Source organism: Polistes fuscatus, unplaced genomic scaffold (assembly GCF_010416935.1).
Source record: "Polistes fuscatus isolate 324 unplaced genomic scaffold, CU_Pfus_HIC Scaffold2, whole genome shotgun sequence".
Classification (NCBI taxonomy): domain Eukaryota; kingdom Metazoa; phylum Arthropoda; class Insecta; order Hymenoptera; family Vespidae; genus Polistes; species Polistes fuscatus.
In genome coordinates this window covers 14460901-14479307 of record NW_025113096.1, presented here as the reverse complement: position 1 = coordinate 14479307, position 18407 = coordinate 14460901, and the positions used below count along the sequence as shown (strand labels likewise).

General features: G+C 31.4%; 5 protein-coding genes across 5 annotated transcripts; 1 reads left to right on the top strand and 4 right to left on the bottom strand.

The window, feature by feature from the left end:
• Positions 1–6089: 6089 nt before the first annotated feature.
• On the bottom strand, positions 6090–8201 carry LOC122516256 (protein THEM6-like). The gene is made up of 3 exons (XM_043633932.1): positions 7150–8201; positions 6620–6834; positions 6090–6498 (listed from the first exon to the last, which is right to left on the bottom strand). Exons 1-3 carry the CDS (start codon positions 7292–7294, stop codon positions 6262–6264), a joined length of 597 nt encoding a protein of 198 aa, XP_043489867.1. The 5' UTR covers positions 7295–8201; the 3' UTR covers positions 6090–6261.
• A 3752-nt stretch (positions 8202–11953) lies between these two features.
• LOC122516876 (F-box only protein 39-like) lies at positions 11954–13884 on the top strand. Its single transcript, XM_043635074.1, has 7 exons — positions 11954–12145; positions 12368–12600; positions 12677–12841; positions 12917–13143; positions 13279–13437; positions 13506–13670; positions 13733–13884. Exons 1-7 carry the CDS (start codon positions 11954–11956, stop codon positions 13882–13884), a joined length of 1293 nt encoding a protein of 430 aa, XP_043491009.1.
• On the bottom strand, positions 13471–15933 carry LOC122516877 (zinc finger protein 239-like). Its single transcript, XM_043635075.1, has 3 exons — positions 15734–15933; positions 15189–15587; positions 13471–15027 (listed from the first exon to the last, which is right to left on the bottom strand). The coding sequence occupies exons 1-3, from the start codon at positions 15931–15933 to the stop codon at positions 14508–14510; spliced, it is 1119 nt and encodes a 372-aa protein (XP_043491010.1). The 3' UTR covers positions 13471–14507.
• LOC122516881 (zinc finger protein 714-like) lies at positions 15929–17267 on the bottom strand. Its single transcript, XM_043635078.1, has 2 exons — positions 17055–17267; positions 15929–16926 (listed from the first exon to the last, which is right to left on the bottom strand). The coding sequence occupies exon 2, from the start codon at positions 16899–16901 to the stop codon at positions 15972–15974; it is 930 nt and encodes a 309-aa protein (XP_043491013.1). The 5' UTR covers positions 16902–16926; positions 17055–17267; the 3' UTR covers positions 15929–15971.
• Positions 17268–17520: 253 nt separating this feature from the next.
• On the bottom strand, positions 17521–18404 carry LOC122516077 (zinc finger protein 416-like). Its single transcript, XM_043633630.1, has 2 exons — positions 18399–18404; positions 17521–18255 (listed from the first exon to the last, which is right to left on the bottom strand). The coding sequence occupies exons 1-2, from the start codon at positions 18402–18404 to the stop codon at positions 17521–17523; spliced, it is 741 nt and encodes a 246-aa protein (XP_043489565.1).
• Positions 18405–18407: the final 3 nt, after the last annotated feature.

The window sequence follows — 18407 nt, the reverse complement described above, 5'->3', positions numbered from 1 at the left end:
AGAGAGAAAGAGAGAGAGGACAAGGAGTAGGTGGAAGAGAGGGTGGAAGAGGAGGAGGGTGGATGAGGAGGAAGAGGGTGTTGAGACTGGTATTGCTATTCGGAGGGTAAGCTAGTGATAGTCTGATGGTGTGGTAGTGTCGACGGTGACCGCGTAGAAAGTGGAATCTTTCGAGTGGGAGAGGGAAATGAAAGAGGGACGGGGGAGGGGGGAGGGGCGGGAGAGAGGAAGGGAGATAGAGAGAAAAACATTACCTAGAATGATATGAGAGGGGAAGGGAGGGGGGGGATTGGTTTGAACGCAACGAGAGCCACCCCGATAGAATTTATCGGTGTGGGATAGGGCCGAGAAACCGCCAGCCCCTCCGACAACCTCTCCGACAACCCCTCTACGCAGGAGAGAGGCGCGCGAAATAAAACACTGTGCCACAGTGTTCCACCCCAAGCTCTCAGCCAAACACAGGGACGGTTGCCGGGGACGCCACGCCCGTGGCAAGCTCCGATTGGTTCTCCGAGTGGTTCCCCGGAGATGTTAAGAGTTTATATCTGCCAGAGTTAAAAGGGGACATACCTAGTCGCGTACCCACCTCCGACCCCACTCGCTTTCTCCCTCTCTATCTAACTCACTTATAGGTGAATACGTGTGTAAGTATTTCTCTCTGTACAATATACATCATCAATGTGAGTATTATATTTGTAGAGAGAAAGAGAGACAGAGATATGTATATATATATATATATAGAGAGAGAGAGAGAGAAACATTCGTACCACTACCATCATCATTACTACTGGCAACGTCTTTCTTTCTATTTCTTTCTTTTTCTCTCTCTCTCTCTCTCTCTCTCTTCACCACCCCCGGAACGATGCAACGAACCAACACATTACTCTTTTATTTAAAACCCGTTTTAATGTAAAACACACAATGCGGACCGATGCTCAGACGTTTCTGTATGCTCCGCCTTTTGTTTCGACCAACTGTTTTTAACTATACACGCCTTCGTCGTTCCTTCCAACCTCCTCCTCCTCCTCCTCCTCTTCTTCTTCTTCTCTCACTCACTCTCTCTCTCTTCTTTTCTTTCTTTATTTCTTTATTTCTTTCTCGACGTTACTAGTTCCTCTCTCCCTCACCTTGCCTCTCTTACCAACGTTGCACCCCGTCGGCAACAACACTACCACCGTAATCGTAGTCCTCGTCCTCGTCGACGTTCGTCGTCGTACTGTATTGGACGAACGTATATTTTTTTTCTCCTTTCTTCTCTCAGCGCGTACTATAAATGTTCACCTATAAACCACCACCACACCACCACCACCACCGACACACTAGCATAAGCGCCGTCATCCTAGCCGAGGACGAGGACGACGACGAGGACGACGTCGACGTGCCTTTGAATCATACTTCAGAAGAGGAGATTTTCAATGGTCGCTAACCCCCCATTGTCGTTACCAATGACGAACGATTTTATAGTGATCTAATGTACAGATGTTATTTACCCGCAATAAGAATGAAATAAAAGCATTGTACGCATTATGATCCCGTATCTTTGCTTACCTATGTCCTTTTTACCTGAACCACCACTATTCACTACTCTCAATTACTCGCACACACACATACGTTTATATACTTTCGTATATGTAAGTATGTATGTTCTCTCTCTCTAAACGCGGCCAACCACGAACGGCTACCGTTCACTGAACAAGGATTCACATGAGAAGAGGCTCGTGGCTTTACGAGAATCAGATTATTTTTGAATTTAATAGGCGTGAGGGAGATCCAAACCGGAAAACCGATACGCGTTATGTATATATGTATAGAGTACTCTACTCATCATGGTTCTTTTCTATCTTATAACTTTGAGAAAGCAGAAAAGGGTAGCATGTTTGCGTAGATGTTACGGAATGATAATTTATTATTCGCTTCGGGAAACGAGATAAGGATCAAAGGGTTGACCGCGAAAATAGAAGAGGCGTTACGGAAGGCTCATCGTCGAGAATTATAATAATGGCGGCGTGGAAAAAAGGGAAGGGAAACGCTTCGATGACTTTCAAAAGGGAAAAAACTTTTTATCCGAAACGAGGCTAGAGAAAGCTTTCCTTGCGTATTATTCTTTTTCTTTTTCTTCTTCTTCTTCTTATTCGTTAATAAGAAAAGACGCTTTTGAGAATGTTTGCTTATCTCTATCGATACAAAAAACCTTATGCTTTGTGCATTATTTTTTTCTTCTTCTTCTTCTTCTTTATTTCATTTAAAAGTGCAGTTTAACTTTATGTAATGGTGTATAGTTCTGATGTCACCTATATATACTATATTTCTATATATAGGTTATATGTTTTGAAAAAAGTTAAAAAAAGGCACAGAAAGGGAAAAAGAGATCTTTTTGATACTCTTAATAATGTGGCTACTTTATTTTTCAATTCGAATATTTCCACGAAATAATTTAATTAAATGTAAGAGTTTTTCTACGAATGTACTAATTGCTCGACGTAATCCTATTAAAAATACCTTAACGAAATATTATTTTATTTAATACGCAATATCTCGATGAACAATTTTAGATAACAACGATTTAATCGGCAATTAAATTTTATCGATATCCGAAAATATTGATTAGCTAGGAAGTATTTACATTCTTTCTCAAAGAAATTATCTCAACTATAGGGTATTACCTCGAGTCAGGAAAAACAACTTGACAGCGTTATGCAAACAATTATTGATATAAGAGTGCATTTTAGTGCGCATTAAAATACGTTTAAAATACACAACACTAGGACAATCAAGATTATGTTTCAATCCCGCATAAAAATCTATTTTTAAATGAGTCCGTTAAATTACTCTTAACAAAAAAAGATAAAAGCAGAAAAAAAATGAATCATTACCCCGTCTAGTTTTACAAATGACACTGCTACGAAAAAACTATCGAACGTTTTCTCACCTTTCGGAATGTTCTTTCTCTATCCACCCTCTTTTCCATTCCTTCTTAAGGGAATAAAACGGCTTTTACGGCGAGCATATAGGTGTGCCATCTATAGATACAATTATGAAACTTCCACGTAAGCGGCATTTGAATTCTTTGAAAATGCATAAAGCAAATACGAACTTTGTATTGTAAAGGAAAAAGCAAAAATAAAAAAAAAATTGCAATACAATTTGTCGCACTTTTGCGATAACAGTAAAGTTTCTGATAAACGAGAAACATTTAACTGAAATTTATTATAATTAGTTAATGATATCTATCAAATTTAATGTTCCATGAATAATAAGAGATACTTATAAGAAAGAATAAAAAAAATAAGTAAAATACATATACACAGAAAAAGTATGGAATAAAAATAAAGAATGAAAGAAAATCAAAATTTATCTTCGTTTCTACGAATTATCTACATCTTAAATATTTCATAATAAAATTAAATTTTTACATGAATCTCTGTTTCATAGATCATACTATATATACATATATATATATATATATAGGACAGACACATAAATACACATACAAAAACGCATATACGAATCCTACGTATCATTCGCTGCTCTTCCGCTGGCGATGCAGCTGCAGTGTCATCGGGATTCACCGTTGCAGTGAAATATCGTATGACTTTTTGACGTGCTTTTAACAGATTGAATTGAAAATGGCTCTCTGGCTCCGACATATTTGCGGGCATATCCATATCCCGGAAACGACTGTACGAACAGGCAGGCGACGAGGGAGATGACATGCGTATATATATATATTTATAAGTATGTGTGCATGCATGCGTACGAAGTGTGTGTGTGTATATACTTGTCACATATACATGTATATGCATGTACAGACTGATACATATATGTAGATCGTATGTATATGCATATATATATATATATATATATATATATATATAAATACATAGAAATACACATAGAAAGTTCTCTCTCTCTCCTTTTTATTTTTACACATTCGCTGATGCCGCACATTGCAAGCTATGCTCTGGTAGAAACGACGACGACGACGACGAGGAGGAGTGGAACTGGACAGGTCCATCGAATTGGCATCCGTAGAAGGGTGGAAAAATAATGTCCTGGCTTATTTTTTTAAAGTTCCGAGGTCAAAGCTCAGAGAACGTAGTAGAGAGAGGACCAAGCTTGCGAACCTGTCTCTCTTTCTCTCTTTCTATCTTTCTCGGGGGGGAAAAAAAAGTGATAGATATCTAGACATATATATATATATATATATATACATAGATAGATGTGTGAATATATATATATATATATATATATATATATATATATATATATGTCGATATTACGATGCCCAGTAAGCATAGACCAAAACTACATCCGAGTGAAACGCGCTAAAAGCTAAAAGCTCGGCTGGACCTCGGTTATATATCTTCGGCAACCCTTCAAACACAGATAACTAACTAAAGCCACGCGTATCCTATCCACCGTTCAATCTTCCATCTTTCTCTATCACTTTTTTCTATTTCTTTTTTGTTTCCCCCACCACCACCCTCCAACCTAAATTTCTTTTATACGATCACCAAAAGTCACGTGCATCGAATTGTCCATCGAATTGCCCAATGATGTTTCAATATCACCCTTTGTGCGAAAAAGGGTGTACACACACGCGCGTGATAAGATTTTTATACACTCCTACGTCAGAATAATTCTGAGAATTTAGGGTTTTTTATGTCCACGCCAAAAACAGATATATTCCTCCCACCTCCCCCTCCCCTGCTCCTCTTCACGGCAACGCCTTTCCTCGATTTTTCAATATTTTCCTTCCTTCCTTCCTTTCGTCCTTTCGAACGTACAGCATATTAATTTATTAGGGAGTTTTGTAAAAGTTTTGCAAAAGTCTTTTTCATGATCGGACGCGACATGAATTAGACATTTCGATGAAATTATTTTGATACACGACAAATTTTTTAATATAATAGTTGTTTTTCAATGTGTTACTGCTGTTTAAATATCAATTATTAATTTATTATATCATGTTTCATTGTAAATCTAATATATGCATAACATAAAATATTTACATTTACGATATATATTTTAATACAAAGTTTTTTTATTATGTATCTCTGTAAATATATATGTAAATGAATTTTAAGTTAGTTCTCTTCTTGATCGAACATCGTACTCCTAGTGTCATTTCTCGATTAATTGCTGAAATTAATTTGAAATATTTATTATATCTATTGGTGATAAACAATATCTATCTTTAACAAATATATTGGTATTTACTTTCAGACAATTAAAGATTTAGTTCACTGATAGAATTTATCGATAGATAATTTTATAGTTTTCATTTTAGACAGCAGATGGAACTGGTAACGTATTCTATAAAACAAGACGAATTTTAAAAGTCTCGGGTTTATGTAACATTAGGTTGTCGCATAAGTTCCTTTTTTTTTTTGATGCGACTTCAATAAACGATACGATAAAGAATCGTAAAATTTATTTACATTAAAATATGTTAGAGTATGTTAGATTGAACAGTTTTCCAGATATCAAATCATATATTTATTATTATTAGGAAAATAATTAAATATAAGGAAAGAAAATATAAAGTTCTAAGGTCAACATGTGGAGGCTTTTCATAGAATGACCTGTTATTTCCGATTGAATGAGAAGCTACATTTTATGAAATCACAAAATCGTTTCGAGTTGCTGATTTATTCGAATGAAAAAGGTCATAAGTGTAAAGAGTTAATAAGATGTCAGCTCGCAAAATAATATTTTATAAAGAAGCGAATCTCGTCGGGTCAAATTTAGGTAGCCAATTATTATGATTGAGAATTGTATCAGTCAGAACATATTGTTTGTATAAAACAGATTTCGTTAAATATAATAAAAATTCAAGCTTTTGATTTTAAAAATATATATCTACAATACACAAATACAAAAATATACATCTAATCATACCCTGGGAAAAAATATTTCCTTCATTAAATAGATATAATTGCTTAACATTCGTAGATAAGAAATAAAAACTGCAACGATTTAATACAAATTATAATATTTTAATTATTCCCTCTATCGTAAAAAATGTATACCATAAGAATAAGAAATAATACAATATTAATTTACATTACAAAGATAAAACACATTTGTTTTTTTCTTACATTGGAAGAAAAGTTTATTGATTAACAAAGAGACACTTGATAAAGAAGATATGTTTAATTAAAAATAAATAGATATGCTAATAAAAAAATAGAATATATATATAATCTAAAAAACTTTGTAAAAAGTTTAAGAAAAAGAAAAAAAAAGAAAGAAAGATCCCTAATCCTTTTTTCTTAGTTTTTGAGAGGAATATTCCATTGATTCCATCCATAATCGGAGATCTTCTTGTAATTCAGGTAAACGAATTTCAGGTTCAAATGTTTGTAGAAACTCGTTAATTGGCATCTTCATGCCTATCGTTGTCTGCTTAGAAAGAATGACCGTATGAATGAAATTATTTCGAAGATTTATGAACTTATGCTCGAAATAGAATGATTTCTCGTCCCAATAAATCAACTGCAATGGAATAATATCATTTTTTTAATCGCTACAGTTCTATCAATATGGATATTTAATCTATTTCTTTACGAGATTTCTGAAATTTTTTTATTTAAAAAAAAACATGTTTAATCTATACCTTAGTCGTGATTTTGTACATCATGAGAAAAGGAATCGGTCGTCGATATCTCGCGTTCGATCCACCGAGAACTGCTGTTATACCTATTTTTCTCATAGCAGAAAACAATTCGGTTTGCATAAGATAATGGAAACGAGAAAAATCTATTTCACGTAAATATCTTGAATTACTCATATTTGATAATATGGCATCCAAGTCTTGAGGGGTACATATACCTGCATTAGAAACAAACAAATCGAATCATTGTTGTGTTTTATCTTTAATTAAATACATATGAATCGTATCCAGTATTTTCATGAGATAATAGTAATTTTAAGTAACCTCGAAAATAAAATATAAGAATATTGTAATAATATTACAATGAAAAATTAATTAATTACTTCGTGCTTTGTTATAATGAATAATATTGTGAATATAAAATTTGTATGATTATCAAATAATAATTTTGACGTCGAGAATAATTAAAATTAAACGAGACACTAAATTTAAAAAAAAAAAGGAAAGAAAATTTGAATTTTTTAAACGCTTACCGTAGATCGTAGTTTCGTCCATTATTTTTGCCTTTTTTTGGAAAAACTTAGTCGTAGAGAGCGTGAATAATAGTCGGAGAAAATAATTAATGTCCAGCAAAAAATACAAAATGGGAATAATCACCAAGAGACAACAGCACACCATTTTTTATTATTTTATCGGAATATTTCAAAAAACAGAAAATCATTAAGTTTACTTTATAGAGGTAAAAGAACGAATGAAAGTATTTTCTGCGTATAGAAATCAATTCAGCAGAAAAAAACAGTTACGTAACAACACTTTCATTAATATTCCGGACGGTGCGTAAAAGAATACAACATATTTACATTAATTATAATAATAAGCCTACATAGTTATTCAAATACATTTATTTATACTTTGTGAATATATTTGAATATTACTTATAAATATTTAAATAATAATCACAATTCTGTTCATGTAAACCTGTTTTAGAAAAAAAGTAGAAATTACCAAATAAAACTGATAAAAATTCGCATTATATTTGTGTAATACTACAATAAAACCATCATTTTTAATATTTAAACATGTTTTAAATTGAATAAAATAATTTATAATACGTGATTATTATTAAGTAAAAAAAAAAAGTAATTATAGTAGGAAAGAGAACAGAGAAGAAAAAAAAGTGAGAACGAGGGGATATACACATCCAAATAAAATTTAAGTGAAAAAATTATCCACCCACGAGCCCCTCATAAGGGTCCCCACCCTTCGTACCATCCAAAAATTTAAGTGTGAAGAACTAATTGTAAGAACAACGATACATTGAGTGCAAATTTTTCATAGATAACGTTTGTAATTGTAAAGTGTGTTGAAAATCTACGTAACCGAGATCCCCTTTTTTATCTACCCAGATTCATCTTAGTTACTACCGCGATAACCAGTGGGCGATAGCAGGTACTTAACGCGGTAACAGTACAAACTATAGCGCAAAAAAGTTGGTACACGACCACCAGAACTAAGAAAAATGAAGATATACATTTTATTGCTAGCTATTTGCTAATTCGAAATCCATATGTTTTAAAATTTTTTATTAATTATTTAATTATTTATTGATAATTAAAAATTTTAAAATTTTTTTGTATATAAAAGTATATATTGTAAATATAAAAGTTATTAAAAAACATTATAAAGTAATTAGTTTCTGTATATTAAATGGATAAATGAAAGCAAGGAAAGAAGTACAAGAATATGGTATTAATTAGGAAGTAAAAAGAAACTAATTACAATTATAATGTTTATGGTAAGCGGTCTTTGGCTAGATTTTACTTGCAATGGAATGAATAACATATAAAATATGTTAAACATTATACTGAAAGTAAAACACCATTGCCCAGGTCTAACCACGAGGAGGTAACCGCTTCTGAAGACCCGGGATGTGCATCCTGAAAATGTCCCCATCCGAATTAAGTCGAAACCATAGAGAATGAAAGTCCCGAGAAGGGAAATCCTTGAAATTATTATCGAGAATGAAGAGAAAAGTGGAATACCAAATAACAAAATGATAAGCGAGAAGTGAAAAATAAATAGAATCGAAATATCATGGAACCTGTGAACAAATAAAATACATTAAAAATAAATATCACACGCGTGCGATGCTAAAACTAGAAGAATAAATAGATAAAAATTATACATTTAATTATACAAATAATATTATCTTACTCAATACTTAATTATAACTAAGTCCTCGTGCTGTTCTGGTGTGGTCTTCGACTAGTTCTCTTCTGGTCCTCGTGTGGTCCTCCTCCTATGTAACCTGCAACAAAAAAAACAAAAGGATAGGGAAGAAGAGGAAAAGTAGGCTCTTTAAAGTGAAACATTTTACGTTTTTTTTTAAGTGGTATCCCACCGGTTGGATTAATCCACTGATTCTAATCTATATTACGAGGAACTTACGCTGCACGTACAGTTTGCCCACCGGTACTATATTTACTACAAGCTTAAGGAACTGAATCCCTGGGCCCGTCTTACTAATAGCGGTGGTAGACATCCCTTCTAATGCAGTTTCAGTTCCTATGCTACGTGCACATCTATGCTTGCAAAATCGCGAGTTAAAAAAAGCAAAGTAAAATAAAAAAAATAAAAAAAGAAGGATAGGGCGTTTCACTTTAAAAAGCTAAGGGAAGGACATGATTCTATTCTTGGAAGTAAGATAGAATCAAGGCTCGCGTGGGCAGGGTCGCATCCCTGAAGTAGACTCTTTCTTAGCAAATGGCACCCTTTGCGAAGAACAAATCCACCCGCTACCCATTAAATTGCTTCTAAAAAAAGAATAAAATTTTAATAGACATTTAAAGGAATTTTATTTAACTAGTAACAATGATGAAAAAACAATCTAAGTAATTGGAGAAGTTTAAAATTATGTTTCAATCTAAGAACGCAACCAAATTGAAGACACAGTCATCTAAAATCATAAAAATAAATTCATATTAAAATTATTTTCTATTCAAAATACGTCAATAGGAGAATATGTAATATTTAAAATAATGTATGTATATGTTTAAGCAATTATAAGTATTATTAGAGAACAATACTTTGTTCAATACATCTTAAATAATTGTTAATTAATCGATGGAAATGTATATTGTAATCTAAAAATATGGATGTACCTTTTGATGTACCTTCCTCTTCGAAATCTATTGTAAGACTGACATGATGTCATATAAAAAAGTTTTTTCTATTCAATGTTGTTTACATTGCTTTCCGAAAGTTTCTTATGTATGTAACGAGAAAATTAATTGTAATAAATAGAAATTAAAATTATATAAAGTTATGATTTTAGCTATATTTCAATTTTTATGTAATTGTTTAAACTAATGTAAATTTGTTGTAACTGTCCTGTGCAGTGGTGACTTCAGAGGGAGAAATTTTCATCGAAAAAAATATCATATAGAAATTATTTAATATTCAAAGTATGTTAATAAGTATGTAATGCTTATATATATATATATATAAACTAGTACATATATGTATCTAAATAGTCTGAAATATTAAGAGAGTGTATTAAAATATTAAAATAATTGTTAATTAATCGATGCTAGTGTCTAGTGTTGTCTAAAAGCTCGGAATATATGATCTGTGTACCGTTACTACCGTTGAATTGAATCATTGTTTTCTATGAAATTTCTTTTATTAAATGTTGTTTATATGATCTTCCGAACATTGCGCATGTGTATAAAGGGAATAATGTACCCAATTAATAAAATTTAAGACTATAACGTTCTGATTTAAGCATTTTTTATCATTTTTATGCAATTGTTTAGATAAAACTACACTATAAAGATGTAATTATTATATATAAATTACAGCTTTATAATTGTAAATATTGGATCAATACTAACTAATAGAGTAACATGAAAGAATTAAATTACTTTTCGTCGCATTTATTAACGTATATGTAAATGAAAAAAAAGTACATTTCTTTAAACAATTATACGACCAATATATTAAAACAATGTATAAAGAATATACTAATGGAAAATGTGAATTATTGAAGTTTACCATTATGATAGAAGAAAGCTGAGGTGTATGTTCGTTGAAATACCAAAGAGATGAACTTACCACGACGAATATGAAGGTTTATTTATTTATTATATATTTATTAAGTGTTCACGTTCCTTGTTAATATTTAAAAAATAACGAATAAAATAAAAACAATATACACTAAAAACTTTGTCAAATCGCACAGAAAAACACAATCGTATAGAAAAAAACCTCGTTGCTGATATTTTTAAAACAATTGACATAAAGTAATCTAGCTATCCTTAAAAAAATAAAATAACAAGACTAACTGGAGTAGTAATTTGGTACCTAATCAATAAGACAGATCAATAACACGAATTTTTCAATAATTTGTTATTGTTATTGCAAGTGTAGATGATTAATATAGTTTCCTTTTATTATAGATGATCTTCGTTGGATTTAAAGTCGATTTTTTTAAAGCGGCTTAAATAGCAACTTTTTTTAAATACAAATGTTTTTTATTTTTATATGCATTTCTGAAGGTAGACAAACAAACAAAACAAAATTAAATGCAATTACCTATAGTTTTATAAAAAAAAATATAACTTCAAATATTTATGGATGTACTAAAGATTTTGAAAATGTTTAATCATATGATTTGTAATTAATTTTATTTTCACGGCTAATTTAATTTTTACTTTTAAATTTCGAGTGAACGCGCGAGGGGTATTTAAATTTTATATTAAAAGATAGCCCTGGAATCATAGATGATAATTCATGCGAAGCTACTATTCTATGTTTTGTGAAGATATTTTATGGTGCAATGTGTTTTGATAAAAGATTTGAAATTTGAAATGTTGTGTTCATATGCGCGAACGATTACATTGGAGGTAAGGTGTAAATTAATTTTAGAAATTTCATAAAAATTCTTATATTTACTTACGTTTATTGCTTGGATAGCGGAACGGGTAACAGCGCGGTCTTGTATCCTTGATGTCGCCGGATCGAATCCTCATATTTTTTATGACTATTTAGTGAAAATTATACTAATTAACGTTATACCTAATCATATTTTTTATTTGATATTTTTTGTTTCTCTCGTAATTAAAAATTTAAACTTGTAACAGTATTCATGATTACTAATGGTTCAATTTGACATATATCACGAATTATTCATTCGTATTTATCGTCTGTCTTATGTTTATAAAAAAAGTAGGAAAGGATCGCGAAGGCCATAAAATCTGACAAGAAAATACAAAGTTGTTATGGTAGTAGATGTTTTAGTTTAGAAGAAATGAAGAAGGGCCAAGCTGAATCTGGGAGATGTGGGATCAGCTGCCGGAGCTGATATTAATACAAATATTTAGTCATCTCGATCGTGGAGATCGTGCCAGTGTATCTCAAATTTGTCGATCATGGAATTCAGCGCTTTCATCACCTGTTTTATGGCGTTCTGTCACAGTCCTCATTGATCGTGATCTTAGAGGAAATTTCCCTTTGGCGGGAGAATTGGCTGTACGTACGCGACGATTTTGTAATTTTCATTATTTTATATACTTGTTCATTATAAACATTTATTAATAAATAAATTTATTTTCAATTAAATTTATACATGTAGTGCTTTTCATTATAAATATTTATCTTTATCGACGATTTCTTTTTTATCTACCATCAATAATATCGTTCAAAAACGGCAAATTCCAAATAATTAAGGGAAAATTTGTTTTAATTTTAAAGGTAAAATATGGACAATATATGAGAACTTTAGAACTCGCTTGGTCAAGATCATATACCTTACCACAAGAAATACGAACTGCTCATCATATTCAGGCAGAAGCAGGCGCAGATTTTCTTGCAGTCGTACGAGCTAAGAATGTACAATTAAAAGAACTTATATTAACTAATTGGGTTTTCAGTTATAAATGGGGAGATAGAAGCAAACTATTGTACGCTCTTGCAAATTTTCTCGGGTAATTTAATATAATTTCTATAGTTTTTTCTAAATTTATTAAAGTTAAAAGAATAAATATCCGATACTCTTTTCAGTTATCAGTATAATCTTGAAACTTTGAGTTTACTCAATGCTAATTTTGGAGTAAGCGATGTTCTGCGTCTGTTAGGAACTGTTGCAAGAGGAAGCAGTGAAAAATTAGCATCTTTGGATCTTCGTGGTGCATTCAGACAATGGCAAACTCCTCATAGCAATCCTAGGTTTGAAATATACATTTATAAAATTTACTAGTATTCTTTTACATAAAATTAATACGTTTTACTTTTCTATTTTAGATATTTACGCCTATTGGGTCGTCTTCATGCATTAACTATATTGAAACTAGATTATCCAGCGATTTCGGATCATACTTTAAATGCTTTGGCTAATGGTGCTCCAAAAGTTCTTAAAATTTTGCATATATCCATCCGTGATTCTGATTCCCGACAGCATACTGTTACTGATAGTTCTTGGAATAATCTAGCACGTTCCTGTCCAAAATTAACAGTTGCTTATACCATAGGTAGATATATCTTATTATACAATAGGATAAACGTTTTTACATGTATTTATTTGTTAACTTTTATTCTCCAATAATATGCATTTATATATATATATATATATATATGGTACTCAGCTTTTTAAAATTTATTTTCAGTAAATATTTCACATTATGAAGACATGTGCTACTTGTTGCTCCCTAGTGTTCCACTTGCCAAGTTTCAATTATTCAGTGGATATGTTTGGGACCAAAGTAGATCTCGTAATTTTCGAGGCACTGTTGGGCTGTTAATTTCTCATTACACAAACACACTAGGTATCTCATTAGGAAAATAATTCATTAAACAAATTTGTAAAGAATAAAAAAGTAATTTTTATTTTCAGCCGAAGTAATGTTACAACTTAAAAACAATCGAGAGTTAATTGATGATTTACTCATTTCTATGCTCATTCAATGTAAAAATTTAACTAAATTGCAATACGATGGAATTATGAGAAGTCTTGATACTTTGCGTGATATTTGTCAATTACAAGCAGAACGCAAAACCTGTGAGCTTAACATTAGCTATTAATTTAAGTGAAATTATAAATTAAGACGTTTTTTGTTACAGACTTTCGTACGATTCACATAAAGCCACGTATTATAAATGTCAAGAATCGTGCCATATTGGACGATGTAAATTATCAATATGTTCATAAGATGTTTGAGCAAGAAGTCGACTTTCGTATAGAAGATACAGCTTCTTTTTTTATGTACTATTGATCACACATTATGTGATGTCTCTGTAACGATCCCCGATCTATTTATCCACGTCTCTCTAAATTTCTAACATCAGAAAATAAAATACAGCCAAATGCCATTTCAAAGTGTATGTTTAGGTACTTTTTTAATTTACTATTTTTCTAAATGTTTGTTTATATATATTATGCATATATTCTATTTTTTACGTTACTTATTTCATTTTAATAGTAAAGAGAGTTGCACGGAAACAAGTTTAATATAATTTACAAAGATCATTTTTATATTTAATATCAAACTTATATAATTTTTATTTGTTTCGTTGAATTTATACGAAAATTTGAAAAAATTGCACCTTGTTTAACTTCTGGTATATTTGTTTTACTTTCCGATATAATTAATACTTTAGTTTAATTAGTACAAATCAATATATATATATATATTTTTTTTAACGATTAAATATCATTGTACACATAATATATAAAAAACTTAATTAATACGTTCGATCGTTCAATTTCATCTGGGAAGAATTTTCATGTATTGTATACAAATTTATTTGGCAAGTATAAATGTAGTTATCAAAATCCATATGCATGGAAGTGTGAGTAGAAAGATCAGATTTTTTTAAATTACAAAAGTATAATTTTTCATCGACACGATTTCATGTGAGTATTCAAAACCGTTCTAGTGACAAAACCCTTACCACACTGAGAACACACATAGGGCCTTTCACCTGAGTGATATCTTTTGTGAACAACAAGTGTGGATCTTTGCGTGAATGCTTTACCACACTGATCACATGAATATTTTCTTTCACCCGTGTGGGTGACATTATGAGTCCTTAAAATAGTTTCGCAAGCAAAACACTTGCCGCAAATTTCGCACGTGTATGGTTTTTCACCTGTATGTGATCTGTTATGAATCTCGAGACCTTTTGCTGTTTTTAGTTCCTTGCCACACAAAGCACAAAGATATCGACGTTTCTCATAGTTCAACGAATTGCCGTGGGCCTTCACTTTGTGCTGTTTTAAAATGGATTTGTATTTGTACATTTTTCCACAAATTTCACATTTGTGATCCGAACTTTGACGATCCGATTGCACATGCTTGTTGTCTATCATTATACTGTTGGGATCGTAATGATGCAAACGATTATGTTCTTTCAAGCTGGAAGAACGATAACAGTAAACTTGCTATAAATTTTTTTTTAAATTTTAAAGAAACTTTCACAAGTTAGAATTAGAAGAGATATATTATGTTAACATTTTTTACAAAAATAAAAAAAATATGTATATGATTGATAATTATTAAAGAAATAAATTGGATACCTTAAAACATCATTAAATGTTCCACCGCATGCATTACACTGATGATGCTTCATAAAATTATGCATAGTCGTATGAGCGATGAGTGCATCCTTCTCAGTAAATATCTCATTACATATCTCACAAGTAAACTTTTCTTCTCGATGATGACGCTTTTTATGTCTCTCTACGTCACTCGTATCAACGCCCATAAAGGTACATTGCGTACACAGTACAGTTTTTGGTGTGTGACATTTTTTTACATGAGCATTTAGCATAAATTGTTGAGGGTAGTTTTTTTCACAGATCATACATTTAAATGGTCGATGAATCCCATGAATAATTCTTAGATGAGCAACCAGTCTTGTTACGAAGAGGAATTTTTGTTCGCATAGATCACAGACTTTCTCGTTCGTCTCGTATCTGTAAAAATGCGATATTAGTTATTTAGACAATGAAATTATTAAATTTTGATTGTATCATCTTCTGAACATTCATTTTTATACATTATTTTGCTCTAATCTTATAGTATTATAGCTTGTACTTGAAGATGAAGAAATAAAACTTACAATATTTGAATTGTAATCGCAGAGTTAATTGAATCCTTTCGATCGATACGTAGAGATATTTTATTAGCCAGTGCATTAGACATCATTCCATTTATCAAGGAGGTAGATCGATTATAGAGAAGAACATATCTATTTAATTTGAACAAGCCGTTCAAACGAAGGAAATATTTAACACTGATATGAATAAAAAATACATGCATGTAAATTGCTTTTATTTAGATAGTATCAGATCTTTTTTTTAAATCAATGGATCTAATTCTATACTATTGCCGTCCCTTATAAGTACTTTGCCAGTATTGATAGAGCCCTTGTCATGTACTTTACGATGGTTCTTAAGAAACGTACTGGAAATAAAACTCTTATCACAATCAGGACATTTAAATGGTCTATCTCCCGAATGATAACGAAGATGCATAACCAAAGATGTTCTTTGTGTAAAACGTCTACCACATTCGGAGCAAATGTGTGGTTTTTCTCCAGTGTGAATTCGCAAATGAATTTTTAAATTCTCTTTACTAGTAAATTTCTTAGCACACATTTCACAATTGGCTATTTTTTCACCAGTATGTACACGTCTATGAATCGCTAGTCTATTATGCGAGGATAACGCTTTACCACACAAATCACAAAGATATTTCCTAGTGATTACCTTAGAAGATTTGTTTTTTAACAACTTTTCATCGGACAAGTAGATTTTGCCAATGAGTTTGTTCGTTGTTGGACTTAGAACATTTGTATTAGACGATAAATTCGCATGTTGAGTTTTCAAATGCCTAGTCAAGTTTTTCTTATATAAATACAATTTTTTACAGTATTCACATTGATAAAATTTATCTTTTACATGTACATTAAAATGTTCTTCATATTCTGCCCTATCGAAGAATCCTTTGTTACACTTTTCACACTTGTAAACGTAATCCTTTCTATGCCTGCGAAGATGAGACTCTAAGTTTGATTTTTGATTAGAAGCGTAATCGCAAATATCGCAAGTAAATTTTTTTTGACCAGTATGGATCAGTTTGTGACGAGTTATGTTCATTGGACTACGAAAAGCTTTTCCACATTCGTCACAATGGAATGCACGTTCAATACTATGAAGATTTTTCAAATGTTCGACTAATTTCATCATGTGACGGAAACGAGCACGACACTTGATACACTCATGCATATCTTGCGATTTCTTCTTCTGTTGCCTGAAACAAGAGACATATAATATACATATGACATAATCATCGTTTAATATTATTTGATTGTCTAGTAATTAGGATAATAATGGACTTGATATATGAGTACATATATATATATATACATATGTACCTACCGATCAAATATGGATGAGGAAATGGTATAAATCGTATCTTTTTAATTATTTGCCCCATTAAATATAGAGTTAATAAAAACTAGAAAATAGTTCGTTATAAGATTATTATAAAAAATAATAATTTTGAAATTAATAGTATATGTACATTGTGATTTAGTCACAATCTTATCACTCGGTGTATTATTTACAAAAATATGAAATAAATTAACTTACTTATTAGACGTTTGTGAAATAAATTTTTATTTTTGTTGTTGTAGTAACAAAATAAACATATTGTTATCTGCATTAATTTAAAATACCAATGAAACTATTATAATTAATTTTTGAAAAAATGATTATTCTAAACAATTTTTATGACATATACTCTAAAAGAATTTAATTTTTTTCAGTGTAAAAAAAGAAATGAAAGTAGCACTAATTGATCGAAATCCAAACCAGACACACAATCAAAGCTCAACGACGTAGTTCATTCTATCTTTATCGTATTTTTCGTTGAATATTCTCTAGTGAATTCAGTAACTATATTTTTCACAGACACTACAGGTAGAGGTGGTAAAGGACCAGGATGTCTTTTTCTATGACAAATTAGGCCAGGTTTTTGTGCAAAAGCCTGTCCACAAATATCACAAATGTAAGGTCTTTTTCCAGTGTGTATAAGAACGTGTTGTTCTTGAGCAGTTTGTCTTCTAAAAGATTTACCGCAAACTGGACAAGGAAAAGGCTTAACACCAGTATGTATTCGCATGTGAGAATCGAGATCACGACCTCGAAATCTTTTCCCACATGTAGGACAGAGAACCTTTTCTCTGTTCTCGTGCCAAGCTAAATGTTGTTCAAGATTTTCACGAGTGGTCATACCGCGTCTACAAATACGACACACGAACTCAGGTTTATAATGTCTATACTTCATGTGAGCCTTCAATGCATGAAGATTCTTGCTGAAGTGTCCACAAACATCGCATACAATGGGCGGTGCGTCACTGTGATTCTGTTTAACATGATGATTCAAAGCCTTTTTGATCTTGAATAATTTGCCACAGGTATCGCAAGAATAATCGTAACTGTTGGTGTGTAGACAAATATAATGATTCTTTAGGGTACCTTTGTTATTACTTTTATACTCGCAAACGCTACACTCGTAGATCTGACGATGATGAATTCTCTCAATGTGAGAGATTAAATAACGTCGAAGACTAAATGTCTTCGAACAATCGGTACATTTATGTTTGTGTTGTTTTAAGTGTTCTATCAGATTACTTTTTTTTCTGAATCTTCGTTGACAATGATCACATTCCACGTTTTTATCTACTTTCTTTTTCGAATTTCCTTTGTTATTTAATGTACTCTCATCTT

What these genes read in the sequence shown, in the direction of transcription:
- LOC122516256 (XM_043633932.1), bottom strand. Translation starts at nt 7,294, where the DNA reads ATGGTGTGCTGTTGTCTCTTGGTGATTATTCCCATTTTGTATTTTTTG. An exon ending in GGACGAAACTACGATCTACG is followed by an intron (nt 6,835 to 7,149) that starts GTAAGCGTTTAA and finishes TTTCTAATGCAG; the next exon opens with GTATATGTACCCCTCAAGAC. An exon ending in TGTACAAAATCACGACTAAG is followed by an intron (nt 6,499 to 6,619) that starts GTATAGATTAAA and finishes ATTCCATTGCAG; the next exon opens with TTGATTTATTGGGACGAGAA.
- LOC122516876 (XM_043635074.1), top strand. Translation starts at nt 11,954, where the DNA reads ATGTGGGATCAGCTGCCGGAGCTGATATTAATACAAATATTTAGTCAT. An exon ending in CTTTGGCGGGAGAATTGGCT is followed by an intron (nt 12,146 to 12,367) that starts GTACGTACGCGA and finishes TTAATTTTAAAG; the next exon opens with GTAAAATATGGACAATATAT. An exon ending in TCATTACACAAACACACTAG is followed by an intron (nt 13,438 to 13,505) that starts GTATCTCATTAG and finishes TTTTATTTTCAG; the next exon opens with CCGAAGTAATGTTACAACTT.
- LOC122516877 (XM_043635075.1), bottom strand. Translation starts at nt 15,933, where the DNA reads ATGCATGTATTTTTTATTCATATCAGTGTTAAATATTTCCTTCGTTTG. An exon ending in GCGATTACAATTCAAATATT is followed by an intron (nt 15,588 to 15,733) that starts GTAAGTTTTATT and finishes GCATTTTTACAG; the next exon opens with ATACGAGACGAACGAGAAAG. An exon ending in ACATTTAATGATGTTTTAAG is followed by an intron (nt 15,028 to 15,188) that starts GTATCCAATTTA and finishes TCGTTCTTCCAG; the next exon opens with CTTGAAAGAACATAATCGTT.
- LOC122516881 (XM_043635078.1), bottom strand. Translation starts at nt 16,901, where the DNA reads ATGCATGAGTGTATCAAGTGTCGTGCTCGTTTCCGTCACATGATGAAA.